This window comes from Quercus robur, chromosome 3 (genome assembly GCF_932294415.1).
Source record: "Quercus robur chromosome 3, dhQueRobu3.1, whole genome shotgun sequence".
Classification (NCBI taxonomy): domain Eukaryota; kingdom Viridiplantae; phylum Streptophyta; class Magnoliopsida; order Fagales; family Fagaceae; genus Quercus; species Quercus robur.
In genome coordinates, this window is record NC_065536.1 from 6,438,316 (window position 1) to 6,455,614 (window position 17,299).

The following is a 17,299-nucleotide window of genomic DNA, read 5'->3' on the forward strand; positions in this document are numbered from 1 at the left end:
AAGGTTACATTTAATTCTTATTAATACTTTTTTTGACTTAATTCTTATTAATACTTAATAAAACTAAATGACTCATTGAGTATTTTAAGGTCATTTTCTTGCTTTAAGTTTCTCTTATTCCTTTGAACAACCATATGTCCATAACATTCAAGGAATTAAATATATGAATATAGGAAAACTATAACATCTACAAGAAGACATAATAATAATAGAAATTAAAAATAACAAAATCATATAAGCCAATATAAAACTATAGATAACAAAAAAATAATAATAATCTATATATATCTATATATATAATAATAGGTGAATCTAAGGAAAACTCAAACTAGAATTCTAAATTAGAGTTTCAATTTTTCACCATGTGTCATAAATTATTTATTTTTAAAGAGTTTTATTTCTTAATCTTAGAACCAAATGTAGGACCACATCAGAAATATTCATTCAAATAAGTTATTAAGCACAAAAACCAAAGAGTCTAGAATAAATGAATTATAAAAAAAAAGTGTTTCACAATAATAAATAAATAAACAGACATGGATAATTTACATTTTATATCTAATAATATCCTTACAAAATTATTTAAAGAGTTAACAAAATATAAAAATGACTATCAATAGTATTTAAATTATATATATAAAAATTATATTATGTAATTTATTGTTTATCTTTAAGTGCATTTATGCATATGCATAGAGTTGCAAGTTAGTAATAATAATAATAATAAGATCACTTTCATATCTGGTCGTTTGAATAGAAGCCAAAATGAAATTTTGAACAAAGCCTATCACATATCAATTGAATTGAAATTAAAGGAAAATAAAATTATAATTTTTAAGATAATAAATACATAGAAATGGAAGAGAAATATGAGAAGAATATAGAACATTTCAAGATTTAAAATTCTTTATTGCTAAGCTTCAAATAACTCAAGACTCTGTTTAAGAAAAATAGAGGAGTTGAATGCTAAGTGAGAATGTAAGCAATGAGTATCGGTGGACGCTTGAAGAGGTCGAGGGTTGAAGGCAAGTAACTTGAAAGGATGAGAATTTTGAGCTACAAATCAAAGGTTAAAAATTAAAAAAGTAAATATTTTAAAGCAAGCCAAAGGTCTAATGGGTGGGAGTTTCAATGGAAAAATTTAGTAAAAGAGTGAAAATAAAATAAAACGTAAGCTTGAAAGGAACACATGTGGACAAATGGGGGGCAATTTTTTTTCTTGGAATGGCCAGCTCTTTACATAATATTATAGGATCTCCATTTTTACCTATTTTGAGCCATTTTTGAAAAATTTTGTGGGAGCTATTAATGTAGTCCTCTCGCATCATTCAAATGATTTATTTATTTTATTTTTAGGATAAATAACAAAAACCTACCCTGAGGTTTGGGGTAATACCAAACACATCCAAAACTTTTTGAAAATGACCAATTTGGTCCTTAAACACAGACGATGTGTATTGCCATTTGTTCACATCTCCCAAACGATTTTTAGTTCATTTTTTACATTCTTCGTTTCTTCACTTCATCAGTTTATCTCTTCTTCATGCCAGAACATAAACATCTTTCTCTGGCTCTCAAGCTCAAACCAATATCCAAAAGATACACCGAAGCAACATTCCAAAAAAGAAAAACTCACCAAACCAATATCCGTTTTCCAATACCATACACAATCTCATTTGGGAAAAAAATTGCTGAACATTCCAAAAAAGAAAAATTGCACTACATAAAACCAAGCATAGTTGTCAAATCATGAATCGTATCATGAATTGATTTTTGATTTTTCTGTATCGTGTATCGTAAGATACACAAACGTAATAAAATTATAAAATAATTATAGATATACATATATAAAAAGTATATTCATTATAAATTCAAAATATATTCAACTAATGACCAATTTAATAATTACTTATGTAATAAAATTTAACAAAACCAAATAAATCAAATTAACTTATATTTACAACATGATCATTCAAATTGATTAAACTCAGAAGTAATACATGATATATGAATCAAAATAATAATATCTTTTCAACATCTTGATTAATCAACTCCATCTAAGTCAATGTCATCATTATGTTCAACATCTTGCAAAATTATTTTTTCATAAACACTTTTTTCATTATTATCAACATTTTTTTTTTGTTTTTTTTTAATTCTAATAATTTTTTCTTCATATTTTTTCATTGCATTCTAGCTTTTTAGACTCATAATAATAATAACAAAATAAAAAAATAATTATATTTTCGTTTAATACATTATTAATAGCATAGGAAATAAATTTGCACATATGAAAGTATAGTCTAAATTTTGTAGGAGTAAGAGAAGGGAGGAAAAAAACTCATGGACTTGCTATTTTATTAGACTTAATTAAGTTCCCTAATAACCAAAGGCCTTGTAGCTGAATTGGCATCTCCCCATGTACAAAGTGCTTGGGGGTCTAGGGAGGAAATGGTTCAAGAAAAAAAATTAAGTTCCCTAATAATTTTGTGTTAAAAAAGTCTAACAACTTGTTTAAATCAAATAAAACCACAAATTTTAACAAAAAAACCCTTTTTAAACCCACATGTCTATGTATCATATGATACGTACGATTCATCAATACGATACAATTCATATGATATGCACTTATGTATTGCAGAATTCATGAGCACTTACGATACACCTTTACGATACGAAACTTTTTGTACACAATACGATACTGACAACTATGAAACCAAGATCAACCCAATTAGATCCAGCATTACACAGGACAAATAAACATATATCAACCCAACCAATCAATCATCCAATATCAAACCTCAAATAGACCCAAATAAAAATAATTTCAAAACAAAATCCAGACCCACAATGGCAAACATTGTCTGACCCAGCAACCGCCATTCACCATGGCACCACTCATTGTCCTTAAACCCAAACAAATCCACCATCCAACATCACACAATTCACACCTTAAACCCCACCAAAAAAAAAAAAAAAACCCAAATCAAAAATTTTTTTTAAACCATACCCATGATGTCAAGCTCCACCAAATCATGACCTTACAACCGCCATCATCCACCACACATTGCAACCGTCGTTCACCAATCAGCGAGACCCAGCCATCATCCTTCCAAATTTCGACCCAGCCACCTAGCTTTAAACAGCAGCGTATGGCGTGAGTTTGTGGATAAATCGGCTCTAAAACCATCTGGTGGTAGAGGTTTTTGGTCCTCTGCTGAGTCTATGAGCTTGAGCTTGAGAATGAGAGAGAGATATGTTTGGTTTGTGTGAAGAAGAGAGAGCAAAAGAAAAAGGGGAAAATGAAATTGACTAACATGGTTTGGTTTACAAACGGCGTTAGTGTTTAAGGACCAGTTTGGTCATTTTTAAAAAGTTGTGGATGCATTTGGTATTATCTCAAACCTCAAAGTAGGTTATTGTAATTTACCCTATTTTAGGTAAATTAGTTTCAATTCCAAAATAATAACAAAATTTTACATAAATAACTAAATTCCAATAAAATTCAAAATTCATAAACAATCAAAAACATGTGCATTCTCAATAAAACCTTTCTTTTTGTCATACAAGTCATTCTAGGGCTTAACTTCCATATATATATATATATATATATATATATATTAAAGTTGGTACTTTTGTAGGAGTTGTACTTGTCTTTATAATTCCCCCCACCACATAAATGAGCAAAAGAGATTATTCTCTTTCCCAAGCCTCCATGATAGCAAGAAGAAGGCATACACATTTACAATAATATGAGATAGTTGAGTACAAAATATACATGCTTAGTTCATGAGCTACAGAGTTAGCATCCCTTTTAATCCAACAAAAACAACAACCAATAAAAGAATTCGTCAATACTGGTGCATCATACAATAGAGGCTGAATTTCCCAACATGACTCCAAATTTTTTATTTAAGGCATTAACATAGATCTTAGAATCACCTTAACAATTATACTCTGAAACTTTTCATCTTCGGCCAGATGCAAAGCCCAAACTATGGCAGTAACTTCAGCAAAACTATGACTACATGCCATAATTAAAAGCAGTGTATTGTCAGAAAAAGTTGATGACTTTACCCACTTAAAAAAAAAAAAAAAAAAAAAAAACATATACCAAACACAAAATTATATTTTTTTCACATTTAAAAATATGTTATTAGAAACATAGTACTAAACACATATTTTTACAATATTTTTTAAACCACAGTTTTCATATCATTTTAAATAACAATACTTGAACATCACTACTAAATAGGCCCTTAAGATATCTCTATTTCCATCCTGATGAGCTACCACAAAATTTTAAATTTTCTCCATAACATACATAGCCAAAAAATAAAATAATAGTTGAGCCCTCCAATTGTCAAAAAACTTGTAATTAATCCAATAGAGAATGACCCACTCTCTCTAAATAGCTTAAATGTTAGCCCATTTCGAAACAAAGTTTTACATTTTCCTCTTCATTTTCATTCTCAAGATACGTGCCTTTTGTTTTTTCTCCTCAATATTGCTATCAGCCCCATTGTTTAGTTGTTATTAACAAAACTATGCTCATCTCAACACAACCATACAAATAAACATTTATAGTTAGTAAAAAAAAATCTATTCATTTTTTTTTCATCTCTTTGCTACTAAAATAGTAGAGTGAACTTGCAAGTGTGAGTATGTGGGGTTGTGTTGGGTGGATAATTCATTAAAATAATAATAATAATATTATGAATGATGAGGTGGATGTTGCTTAAAATAATAGTGGAATTTGTTTTCCTTGAATGTGAGTAAAATCTATATTATTGAGTTTTTTTTTTTAAAATTATTTTTAGGTTAATTCTTGAGTCATATTAAAGCTAAAAGAAATATAAGCAAACCAAAAACAATTGATGCATTCTTTAAGACTAGTTATGGTGGCACGTGCTACCTCTTAAGTGAGAAAATTAAAATAAAATTTCTATTTGCAGTTTTATAAAACTATATACATAAAAAATGGATGTCATACAAAGTTAATCTTATTCGTATTAGAATTTTGATAATTAATCACACACAAAGTTGTAGTAGCTATTTAACTTATGAATATCTATTTTACTATAATAGTTTCTGTGGGGCCAGAGAATCTGTGATCCTGGCCCACTTTGCATTAGGGCCCAAAGCCCAAACCGAGGAGAACCATTGCCGAGGACGCATAATGAAAGCCCAAAAAAGGGCCTAAGAATCTGACCGAGGACGATCTTATGTTTGGCACCCCACAGAACGCCTGAAAGAAAGGACGAGCTTAGTGCAGAGGCAGGACAAGTGGAAAAGCTGCCAATACAATAATAAAGGACTCTACGCCTGACATGTCCATACTCTTTACCATGCTGTTCAACTTTTACAACTGTTCCCAATCACTTTAAGTATGGGCTGATAGGACAAGTCTCCACCCCAGAAAGTGAAACGGACACGTGGATATTGAAAGGAAAGAAAATACCAATATAAAAGGGAAGAAGAACGAGGGGAGAAGGGGGGCTCCCCAGAAAAAGGAAGTCCTAAAGGAGGGACAACGAGGAGAGCATTAAGCTCCTCGGACGGGGTCCGAGGACTAAAACCCTACAGTCCGCACCGATGGAAGTTTTAGCTAGTCACGCTAGGCCCACCCTCATATAAACTTCCATAGAAGCCACGATTAGACCGCCGTCCGGTGACCAAAGTCTAACCTTTCAAACCCACGCTCTACAAATTGTATTGTTTGGGCCCTTTACGTATGAGCCCACTATCATGTGTGGGTCGTTACAAATTGTGTCCCTACAGTTTCTTAGTACTTATTTGCTAAAGGCAATATCCATTCACTAAAAACTTCTCAGAATGATAATGAATATCATCATCTTCCAACAATAACTGATTGATTTTTGCTAAGACATTGTCACAATATTTAAATTTTCGTAATGAATGGTCTTATATGCTACAATTAAAACTCCTCATCAAATACCTTCAACCATACACAATGAAAATTTTGTCATTCAAACTTTTTTCTTTATCATTCTACATGAATTTAGGTGCAATGTTTAGCTTACTTAGTTTTTAATGAACACCCATTTTAGGCAAGAAAATAGGCAAAAAAAAAAGAAGATAATAAAAGGCATGTGTCGTCGAATTTTTCATTAGATAAATTATTAGTTTCAAAGATTTAAATCTAGAAAATCAATGTTCTCTAGGTAATACATAAAACATCTTATATCATAATTTGAACTTTCTAAGCATTATTTCCATCTAAAACTCAAAATACACGAAGAAAATTTTTGGGATGTTAAAATTTAGCGGGAGTATTTTGGACATTACACAATGGATATATTTTAAAAATCATAAGTTTTCATTAAGGTTTAACTGAGAGAATAACAATATGACATATTTGTTCTTTTCCAAGATATTAATATAAAAATTACTTGATTTTAAATTTTATGGAGGAATTGTGAATTACCCTAAACATAAAAGATGAAAAGTGTTTTTTTTTTTTGGTGCAAAGCTATATGTTTTCACATAAAATGGTGCGTAAAGATAAAAATATAATTAAAAGAAATATAAAAAAGTCAACCCAAAAAAAACTGTATGCAAAATAGTGAATTTTGGCTCAACAAAGTTAATTCAACTATAAAAAAAATCTAGAAACACAATAGAATAGTACAAAATTTTCATAATACCTTTATAATTTGGTTATATTTTATTTTGACCTGTAAAGAATTTACACTTCAACAATTCTGAATATATTATGATGACAACAAGATGTCTTAATATTTTTCACTAAAGAAATGCTATGTCTACAACATTTTCACAACAAATTATAAGCAGTAGGTTGTTATGAGTTGTTATTGGTGAAGAAAAAAGTAATTTCATTTGAAGTTTAACTTAAAACCAATAACAATTTACTACAAATGATTTGTTATGAAAGTGTTGTGAGAAATGTTGTGGATGTAACACTTCTTTTTTCACAATTTCTTTATTTTTAGTTGTAGTTGGTTTCGATATGATATTTTATTTTGACCTATAAGAAATTAAAACTTCAACAATTATGGAAATATTGTAACAATTTATTGCATTAATATTATATATATATATATATATTTATAGGGTCTCATATGCATATAAAAAAATTAGGAAAAAAAAAATTTGAACCGGCAATATTCACAAAAAAAAAAAAAAAAAAAAAAAAAACAAACAAACAAAAACAAAAACAAAAACAAAAAAAAAAAAAGAAGAGGAAGGCCAATGAAGTGATGGACAGTACATATTGAACAAATCAAAAAGTACTGTAGCTACTACTTTAGCTTTTACATCTTCGTGCATTTTATATATAGAAAAGTGTTATTAGTCATTTAGAATTTAAGACACCTGTAACAACCTTTTTTTTTTTTTTTTAATACAAAATGTTCTTCTTTAATGATTTGATGATAATGGATGAATTTAAGACACTTGTAACAAATTTAGAATTTATAATTTGATAATAATAGATTAATTTTATTCTATGAAAGGCTCACAACTGAAATAAATTTGATGCAAAATATTCTTTTTTGGATTTTTGTATATATATATGTCTATATTAAATTAGACAACTTATAAATATATTAGCGTTGAAAATTTTGGAAAAATACTATAACTTTGCCCCCAAGTAAACCCTGCCCTGCACCAACATTTAATTTTATCACCCCCTTTGGTGGATCCTTCTACCAAGTTACAAATTGTCGTGGACTTCTCTCTTCTTCTTCTTCTTCTTCCTTTTTTTTTTTGCTGAATATTGTCGTGGACTTCTGTGCACACTAGTCTCTGCTGCAAGAATATGCTCCTTTAAACCTTGTTTCTAGACTATGGAGCTCAGCAAGTAGGCTTACTTGTCCATCATTGTCCGTAACTTGTCTTTATAACTTTCACAAGCATAAATATTAAATAATAATAACAATATTATAACATATTCCTTTCTTAAGAACATTAGTATCCAAGGTTTTAAATTTTGGGTCATAATAACGAGTGCCCTTAGGGCACTAGTTAAGAATTCATTTTAAGAAAATTTTGACATCACTTTTATGGGAAATGAAAAAAACTATCAAAACATTAATTTTTTTTTTCTTTTCCTATAAAAACTTTTTTTAACTGGATTCTTAACTAGTGCCCTAAGGGCATTCGTTAGCATTTTCCTTAAATTTTTTAGCATTTAACATCTCAAAATGCCACTTTATTTATTTTATCACTTCACTTTAAAATACATCAAATATTAAAAGTTCTATTTTTTTAACATTTCATTTAAAATAATATTAACAACTCATTAAAATAATAAAAAAAACATCACCACAAATTCTACTACAACTAACCACAACTCATCACCACCAGTCACAACCGCAACCCACTGCCATAGCCAAACCCACAACCCACTACCACAACCAAATTCACAACCAATATCAACCACCACTGCCACTACAACCACCAATCCACAATACCACACCCAAAATCAATCACCACCACCACTACAACCAAAAATCCATAAGACCCCCACCCAAAATCAACCACCACTACCACTAAAACCACCAATCCACAAGACCCACACCCCAAATCAACCACCAGCACCACCACTATAACCACCAATCCACAAGATCCACCCCCAAATCAAGTTCCACCATGGCACCACCGCCAGTCCATAAAACTCACTCCAAAAATCAACCACCACCACCCCAACCACCAATCCACAAAGACCTACACCTAAAATAAACCACCACCACCTCCACAGCCACTAATCCACAAAACCCACTCTCAAAATCAACGATGACCACCACCACCACAACAACTCACACAAACCCACTCACACAAACCCATACCAATAGCCCAGGCACAAACCAAGGACAACCACCAATGAATACAGACCACCACGACGATGAGAAAAGAGAGACTAGGACAAGCAACCTTGAGCCATCGTGTGAGAGGATAGAGGTGACAGAGGAGAAGTGAGATAGAGAGGGTGGAGAGAATGGGAATGGCTGAATGGGTTGTGGGCAAGAGGAGAGAGGAGAATGAAGAATAAAATCAAATAAAAAATTTATAATTAGCTACAATGAGCTGTTACTACTAGCAACTAACAGCTCACTGTAGCTAGGTGCTAAATTTTTTAAGATATAGCATCATTGATGAGCTAGTTTTTTTGTGTTTGGAGCTATAAAAATAGCATTTCATCTCTTTTAATCATCTTTGTTGGGAATGCTCTACCAAAAAAAAGTATATTATTACATATTCCACGTGCTAGTAGGCCCCATCTTGGTAATTTCATCATCTTGAACAGGAAGTATTGTATTGATATTGATATTATTTATTTGTTGGCCATACCCTATTTATGATCAGTTGTGTGAACTTTTTTATCATAAATGTCAATTTTAATGAACCATCTACGCGCACTCCCCCAATCTCATGTTAGCACACGCGCTTTCTCTTTCTTTAAAAAAAAAATCACTTTAGCATTAGCATTGGAAAATGCTAATGCTATTCTATTTTACAATTCTAAAAACCACTTTATCATTTATACCATCTTATTTTACAATTCCTCCACATCCCAAACTTCTATTTTTATTAAAATATTATCTTTTAGTCTTTCTTTATTATTTTTTTTCTAACTGAAACTTTTGTTTTCCTAGGCTTTCCAACAGTCTTTTTTTTTTCTCTCTTTCTCCCTCAACACCGGTTCAACACACAAAGCCTTCCTCTCTTTCTCCCTTAACACCTGTGTGACACACACAAACCCATCGGAACAAAAACCCAGAAAAACCCAAGCCACCACTGCCCACTGCTCACCAAAATCCCACCGGAACAAAAACCCATATTAAAAAAAAAAAAAAAACCCAGCGTCACAATAGAAGGAAAAAGAAACCCATCGGAAACTCAGAATAACCAGCCACTTCAGCCACAACAAAGCCACACACACACAAACACAAACCATCAACAGAGCCACACACACACACACAAACCATCAAACCAGTTGGAGCCAACAACGGCCACCACACCCACCACCCAAGCCACCGATCAACAAACCCATGCCACCGATTTGAAACCCAGGCCGTTGAAAATACCCAAAAATCATCATCGAAGCTACCGATGATCAACCCAAACGATCCACCCACCGATCAATGGATCCACCATTTCAAACTCACCAATCAACCGATCCAAACCCACCATCAACCGATCCTAGCCCAACGATCCAAACCCAGCTCGTCGATCCACGCTGATCCAACCTCCAACCTCAAAAATCCAAAACCCAGCACCGGTGCAATGAGAGAGAAACCGTACGATGAGAGATGAGAGGCCGTGCGATGAGAGATGAGAGAGTGGCCGTGTGAGATGGGTGAGAAATTTCGGAGATGGGTGATAAATTTTGGCGATGAAGCTTCAGAGAGGAGAGAGCAGATGGAGAAAGAGAAGGAAGAGTGAGAAGAGCACAGAAAAATGAGAGGGATGAGAGAGAAATTCCGGTGTAAATAGGAGAATAAAATATTATTATTATTTTGCAATTCTGTGAACAGTACAATTCTATGTTTAGAATTGTACTGTAGCAGTATTGCAAAAAAATTTGCAATACTGCTGTTTAACATTCTCTGATGCAGGAGGTTTTTAGGTTTAAAATGTCAAATTCCTCTTAGATATGGCATTAGCATTCCCCAATGCTAATGCAATAAGTCAAAGTTTTCACTTGTCAGTGTATCTACGAAAGGCATCGGATCAGGCTAGTTTGAGAGAATCCCAATTTTCAAAGAATAATTCAATTGCTAATTATAAATCCCATCTGACATGCATGTCCTTTTTACTCTTCTAATCCCCAAACATTTCTATAACTTAGGAGTGTTGGATAGAATATTTAAACAAAACAACACATATTTTCACAACACTTTTTTACCTACATGTATTTTTTAAAAACTTAAACAATATTACAAGAACAACATTACTAAACCGGCCTTTAAATTCCTAAAAATTCTAATGGTGCAGCCTAATGGTATCTCAAATATAATGTTTTTTATTCTTTTGATTTAGGCTATTGTATTATTTGTTTTGAACTTATTATCAAGGTTAAAGCAAGTCCTACTTCTTTGTAATTCCTCAGTTCTGCTTTAATAAAAAAAATTTCCAAAAAAAAAAGAAGCAAACTAATCCTTGACTTAATAAAAAAGCTGCAACACTAAGACACACACACACAAATTTCCAAAAAAAAAAAGAAGCAAACTAATCCTCGACTTAATAAAAAAGTTGCAACACACACACACACACACACACACACACACACACACACACACACACAAAAACCAACTCATTAACTACTATACTCTACAACAAAAACAACACACACACACACACACACACACAAAAACCAACTCATTAACTACTATACTCTACAACAAAAACAACACACACACACACAAAAAAAAAAAAAAAAAAACCAACTCATTAACTACTATACTCTACAACAAAAACAATAAACTAATTATAACAATAAAAGGATCCCCAAAGGGCTCAAAATAAACACCTTGATCAGAATAGTATTCTTAACCTTAGTTTTAGTTGCTAATATGTCTCCTTACTTCACTTCACTTCACTTCTCACTTTATCAATTCGAACTCCCTCCAAACAAGATAAATGGTAGCCTCTCAAGCCAACACACTTGTTGATACTAATGAATAAACTACTTGTCACCATTGTTTGCTTGATTGAAAGCCTTTACAATGTTGGTCTCTGACCATAGAATGCATACATAACTTGTAAGAAACCTTAAATTTATACCCTTTGCTTTTTTGTTTGCTATGGTGAGTTGGAGGTTTTACGGGGTCAAAATACTTGGTTAGATACAGAATTCCTACGATTACAAAGAAGCCAATTGCATATCCAATTTTCACTCCTTCCCATGAGAACCATGTTTCCTTCCACTCAACTGCTGGTGGTTTTGTTGGTGACAAGTCTTTTGGACATAGCATCTGAATTTGCATTCCACACAACAACAACCAAAATCTTGCCTGTGAATTTGTTGTTACTCAAATCCAACATAGTCAATTTTTGCAACTTTCCTAGTGATTGTGAAATTGAAATTAATAGATTGTTGTGTGACAAGTCCATACTCTCTAGATTTTTTAGATCACTAAGACTTTAGATGGTAGTCTCCCAAAAAAGTTGCAATAAAAATTCATTACTTTTAACAGTTATAATTCAATACTTTACAAAATGCAATTAAAATTCAAATCTAGCCAATACTTTTAACAGTTATAATTCCTTGGAAGAGGATGGATATGGATTTTGAAATCTGTCTTCAATTACATTGTCCAATCAACATGTTTGTCTCCGTGTGAACTGTGAAGTATATATGAATATGCATGTTTTACTTTAGCTCAATTAGCATATTACCTGTTGCATCTTTTTTTTTTTTCTTTTTTCTTTTTTCTTTTTTCTTTATAATTCTTTTTCTTTTTTATAAATAATATTGAATTAGAAGATATTGACAATGGAAGTTAAGACTTAGGCTGTGTTTGGTTGGAGTGAAAATAGAGAGGATAGAAAACATAGGGAGGAAAATATGGTGGAAAACAGTGTTTTCCACTGTTTGGCAAAAGAGAGAAAATGGGGAGGAAGGAAAACCGGGAGAAAGTTTTCTCTCCCGGGCCCACAATTTTCATCCTTCCAAATCGGGAGGAAAATCTGGAGAGGAAAGTGCTGTGAAAGCACTTTTACCCAAATACCCTCTCCCAACATTTACAACAACCCAACGCGGCAAAATAAGAAGGAAGCAGAAAATAACCACCAAACCCAGCACCACCACCAAACACCGAAACTTAGCACAGAAAACTAAAACATACCACAATCAAAACAAAAACACAAAACCCAATCAAAAGATTTGAAACACAAAAATAATCTTTCTCATAAGTCTAATGAAATCTGAGCAATAAAATAAAACTAATCAAACCAGAACAAAAAAAAAAAAAACATGTAGGCCGATCTGTGTAGAACGCCGATCTCCACTTCTCTGCCGGTGATCTACGTGTGTATGAGAGAGAATTTGTTTGTGTGAGAGAGAGAAAGAAAGAGAGATCTTCTGCTCTGGAGTAGACGAAGAGAAGAAAAGAAAAAAGAAAAAAGAAAAGTGAAGAGAGCACCAGTGGAGTAGAAAAGAAAAGAAAAAAAAAAAAAAAAAAAAAGTAAAGAGAGCACCAGTGGAGTAGACGAAAAAAAAAAAAAAAAAAAAAAAAAAAGAAAAGTGGAGAGCACCAGTGGAGTAGATGAAGAGAAGAAAAGAATGAGCAAATTGAAGAGAGCTTAGACAAGTGCCAGAGAACAAAAGAAAAAAGAAAAGGGAAGATAGAGATAAGGGAAAGGTGTGGAGGAGAAAAAAAGAGGAAAAAAAAAGAAAAAAGAAAAGAAACGTGTGGATAAAAAAAAAGGGAAAAAAAATAAAGAAGAAGAAATTAAAATTGAGAAATGTCACTACAATATTTTCACAATATTTTCATAATAAATTTTAAGTGATGGGTTGTTACTAACTAATACTGATAAAAAAAATATTTAAGTGATGTGTTCAAATTAAAATCAGTAATAACTTACCACATATGATTTATTGTGAAAATATTGTAAAATGTAAAGACGTAGTATTTTTTTTTTTTTCAACGTGACCTGATCAAGTTGTACATTATTGTAATTTTTACATTATAATAATAAAAATAATAAAATAAATTTATATATATAATATGGTAAATTTTATTTCATTTAATAAGTACAAATAAATCTATTTTTTACCTATTATGTAACAAGGATATAATAGTCAATTTATATAAATTATATTTTCCATCCTTTTCTTTTTCTCTCAAACCAAACAAAAGAGTTTTTCACCCTCTTACTTTTCCACCCCTCCAACCAAACACACAAGAGAGAAAACTAAATATTTTCTATCCTTCCACTTTTCCATCCTCCCATAATTTTCCATCCTCCCACTTTTCCACTCCTCCAACCAAACGAACCCTTAAGGCAATAGATGTTTTGTTTGTATTGTTCTATGAACCTAGGATCAGCTTTTGCTATGCAATTTGCAACAATTGCAACAATAACAAGAGAAATACAAAATAACTTAATGGTTTGAACTTCAACATATTCATTGTACTAGTCAATGAGCCATGAATATTCTGTACTAGTCAATGAGGCATACATAAGTTATAAGAATATGTATTATTTTGTAACGTGATAAATATAATTTATTTTTTTAATTTGCTAAAGATAATATACTAGGATTATTAGCCCTCTTAGGATTAGGAGTAAACTTAGCCAAAGAGGTATTTTAATACTCTAGAATTCCCTCTTCGAAGTTCTCTCTCTCTCTCATTCCCAAAAAAAAAAAAATAATAATAATAATAAATAAATAGGTTCTCTCTCTCTTTCCTACCATGTATAAGCACCAGCTACTTATATTCATTGCGTCCCCCTTTCTGTCTCTATAAATATATCTTTCCATATACTCTTTTTTATTTTATTTATTCTTTATTTGCATTTTTTGGTGTGCTTTGTTGATATTGTTGTTATTATATTTTGGATCATATTCTTCTAACTTGTGTCGTAACCAGGTAAAATGAACAAGAGTAACATGTTAAAACATCTTATATTTCCAACAATGCAGAGAGGAATTCAAAGCTTCCGAACACCAAGATTTCCCCCATTTAATTCAAAGCAGTAAGCAAAATAGCTTTGATTCCTTTTTACTTTTTCCTCGCACCACATATTTACTAGAACTTTGGAACCATGTCAAAAGGAAATTTGTTCTAAATTTGGTTACAGTTAAACCAGGAATACCTTTTTGTTTGAGCAGACACTAATTAAGATGCATGCCAATGGTTAAAGAGCATCTTTAGGCACAGTGCCTCCTAGTGAGGGATGCAAGTGTTCCACCCCTTTGGGTCGTGAGCAACGCATATTGCTATGTAACTCATTTAAATGAAACAAGAACTAAAAGTTAATATATTGGGTGTGACGGGCTTTGTGATAAGGCACATAAAATTGACTATTGATCAAGAAAGAGCAACAGGCATACTAAACCCAACTACCAAAAAGCCACTAGACAAATACATTCGAGCATGCAAACATGTCAAGGTTCATAACTTGATCAAGAAATCTGCACTTGCGTACTCTTTCTGAAGGTAACTTAGAGCAAGGGTAAATAGTGCTAATATGCATCACACTGCAAAGAAACTACCGTGCTGGTAATTACTGAATAAAGGAGGTTGACTAGAATTTTGAACTAATACCATTCATTAGGTAAAAAAAAGGAATTGATTTGTTTCTGATAATGTCCCTCTCCCATTCTATCAAAGCACAAATCATCAAACACCACAAACCATCAACTATTTTGGCTCATCATAGCACAGAGAGAGGTATCTTTGTCATTTTGGCATAAATGAACAACAAGAACAAGAACAAAAACATATGAAATATTTGAACTGACAACATGCCAGCCAGCTCTAATTAGTAGAAAATAGCATATAGAAAGAAGATGCCAAATCTCCACTTATATTTCTATTGCCTATTACTTAATGTACTGAGAAAGCCACTTGAAACCATCTCCATAACCCATTTTCCTGACAATACTACACATGAAAACCTCAAGGGGACGGACATTTGAGTCTGCCAGGTTTACCTTACCCTTGCCAGTGGTGAAGTTGGTCAGGCCCAGGTGGAAACGCAATTCCTCTTCGGAGGCAGCATATGGTATATCAATCTTGTTGCCAAGAATAAGGAATGGAACATTTGCCAAGGCCTCGTCAGAGAGGAGAGCATCCAGCTCTTTTTTTGACTCAGCAAACCTCTCCTTGTCATAAGCGTCCACTAAGTAGACAACTGCATCCACCTTCAGAAAGAAAACAATGTATTTAGCAAAAAAGCATTACTTATAAGTACAATAGAAGCACAATTTGAGCCCCCCCCAAAAAAAAAGTCCTGCAGCACAGTGAAGCAACATAATGAGCATAACTTGAAACGTGTTTCTCTTTATAAGTCAATCAGGAAACAACTTGCCAAATTCCAAATACAAAATTTCAAGAGAGATTTAAGGATCACCATTTCTTTACATTTCCCAAATGAAAGCATTTTTAACCTCAAACAATTGAAAGCATTCCTCTGGTTTTTAAAACAACTGACAAAAAACAAGGTCTGATCAAGAAATAAAAATTAACATGGAAGAGGTCACCAACTCACTGATGTACTCATAAAATTATAAAGTGCCATTTTTAATGCAAGAGATCTACTATGTATATTTTGACCTAGATAGATTTGGTACAATGGCAACGAGAGTGAATTATGTATGGTGAGATACTATAAGCAGACCTTCTAAACACAAAAGGTGCCATCAGTGAACTCCCATGATCAATGTCTCATGTCTGCCTCCCATGAATCAGATAAACATGAAAATGTTTGTCTGGGATTATTAAGGCAGAACTATCATAACATTTACAATTTCACAGGCTATAACATAAACAAGAACAATTGCACAGAATGCTGGTATTCAATTAGGATAGCAAAGCTCAGGAATATGTAAGAAGTCACTATTTCTTTACATTTCCTCTGGTTTTAGAACAACTGACAAGAAAAAAGGTCCTATCAAAGAGAGAAAAATTGACATGTAAGAAGTCACCAATTGACTAGTAAAAAATAAATAAATAAATGAAATTCCATATTTTAATGGAAGAGATCCACAATGCACCTAGATAGATTTGGTAAAATGGTGCAAAGCATGAATTATGTATGGTGAGATACTATTAGCGGACCTTCTAAAAACAAAAGGTGCTATCAGCGAACTCCCACGATCAATCTCTGCCTCCCATGAATCAGATAAACACAGAAAAGGTTTGTCTGGGATTATGAAGGCATAACTATCCTAATATCATTCTGCAGGCAATAACATAAGCAAAACAATTGCACAGGAGGCAAAACTCAGGAATATGGGTAGATTTTTATCTAGCTAGTTGAGAGGGAGGGTGGAGGGGAATAATTCATGTACTTGCATAAAAGCAGAAAAATTTCTCATTTTCTTAGTAACTTGATTAGAATGCAGCCAAATCAGTTTAAAACATTACAAGAGTTAATTGTTCCATTCTAAACCAAATATTCGCTATTGTAAAATTTATGGCACATATAGTCTCAAGACTCACAACCCAAAGTTTATCACAATTCAAATCAAGGCGAATCTGAATCTGAATCTGGCTTACTAGAAAAAATAGTCACAATCATTTAAACCATATTACCTATTGTTCAACCTTGAATCAAGCAATTAGCTCTCTATGAATAT

At 32.3% G+C, this 17,299-nt stretch overlaps 2 protein-coding genes and 2 pseudogenes across 3 annotated transcripts in view; all 4 read right to left on the reverse strand.

The window, feature by feature from the left end:
• The window catches only part of LOC126716857 (GTP-binding protein SAR1A-like), a 73,060-nt gene that overhangs the window by 35,470 nt on the left and 20,291 nt on the right, over positions 1–17,299 (reverse strand). The gene's annotated exons all lie outside the window — the stretch shown is intronic.
• LOC126716864 (GTP-binding protein SAR1A-like) overlaps positions 1–17,299 on the reverse strand; it is a 35,147-nt gene that overhangs the window by 15,482 nt on the left and 2,366 nt on the right. The window contains exon 3 of one of the 2 annotated variants that reach the window (XM_050417872.1): positions 15,240–15,862. The exons of the other annotated variant lie outside the window; for it this stretch is intronic. Within the exon in view, the coding sequence (XP_050273829.1) occupies positions 15,542–15,862 (321 nt within the window). The 3' untranslated portion in view covers positions 15,240–15,541. Of the gene's footprint in view, positions 1–15,239; positions 15,863–17,299 lie in introns of those variants that run through there. 2 annotated transcript variants of the gene reach the window in all.
• On the reverse strand, positions 16,310–16,436 carry LOC126720112 (small nucleolar RNA snoR83; annotated as a pseudogene).
• On the reverse strand, positions 16,750–16,870 carry LOC126720110 (small nucleolar RNA snoR83; annotated as a pseudogene).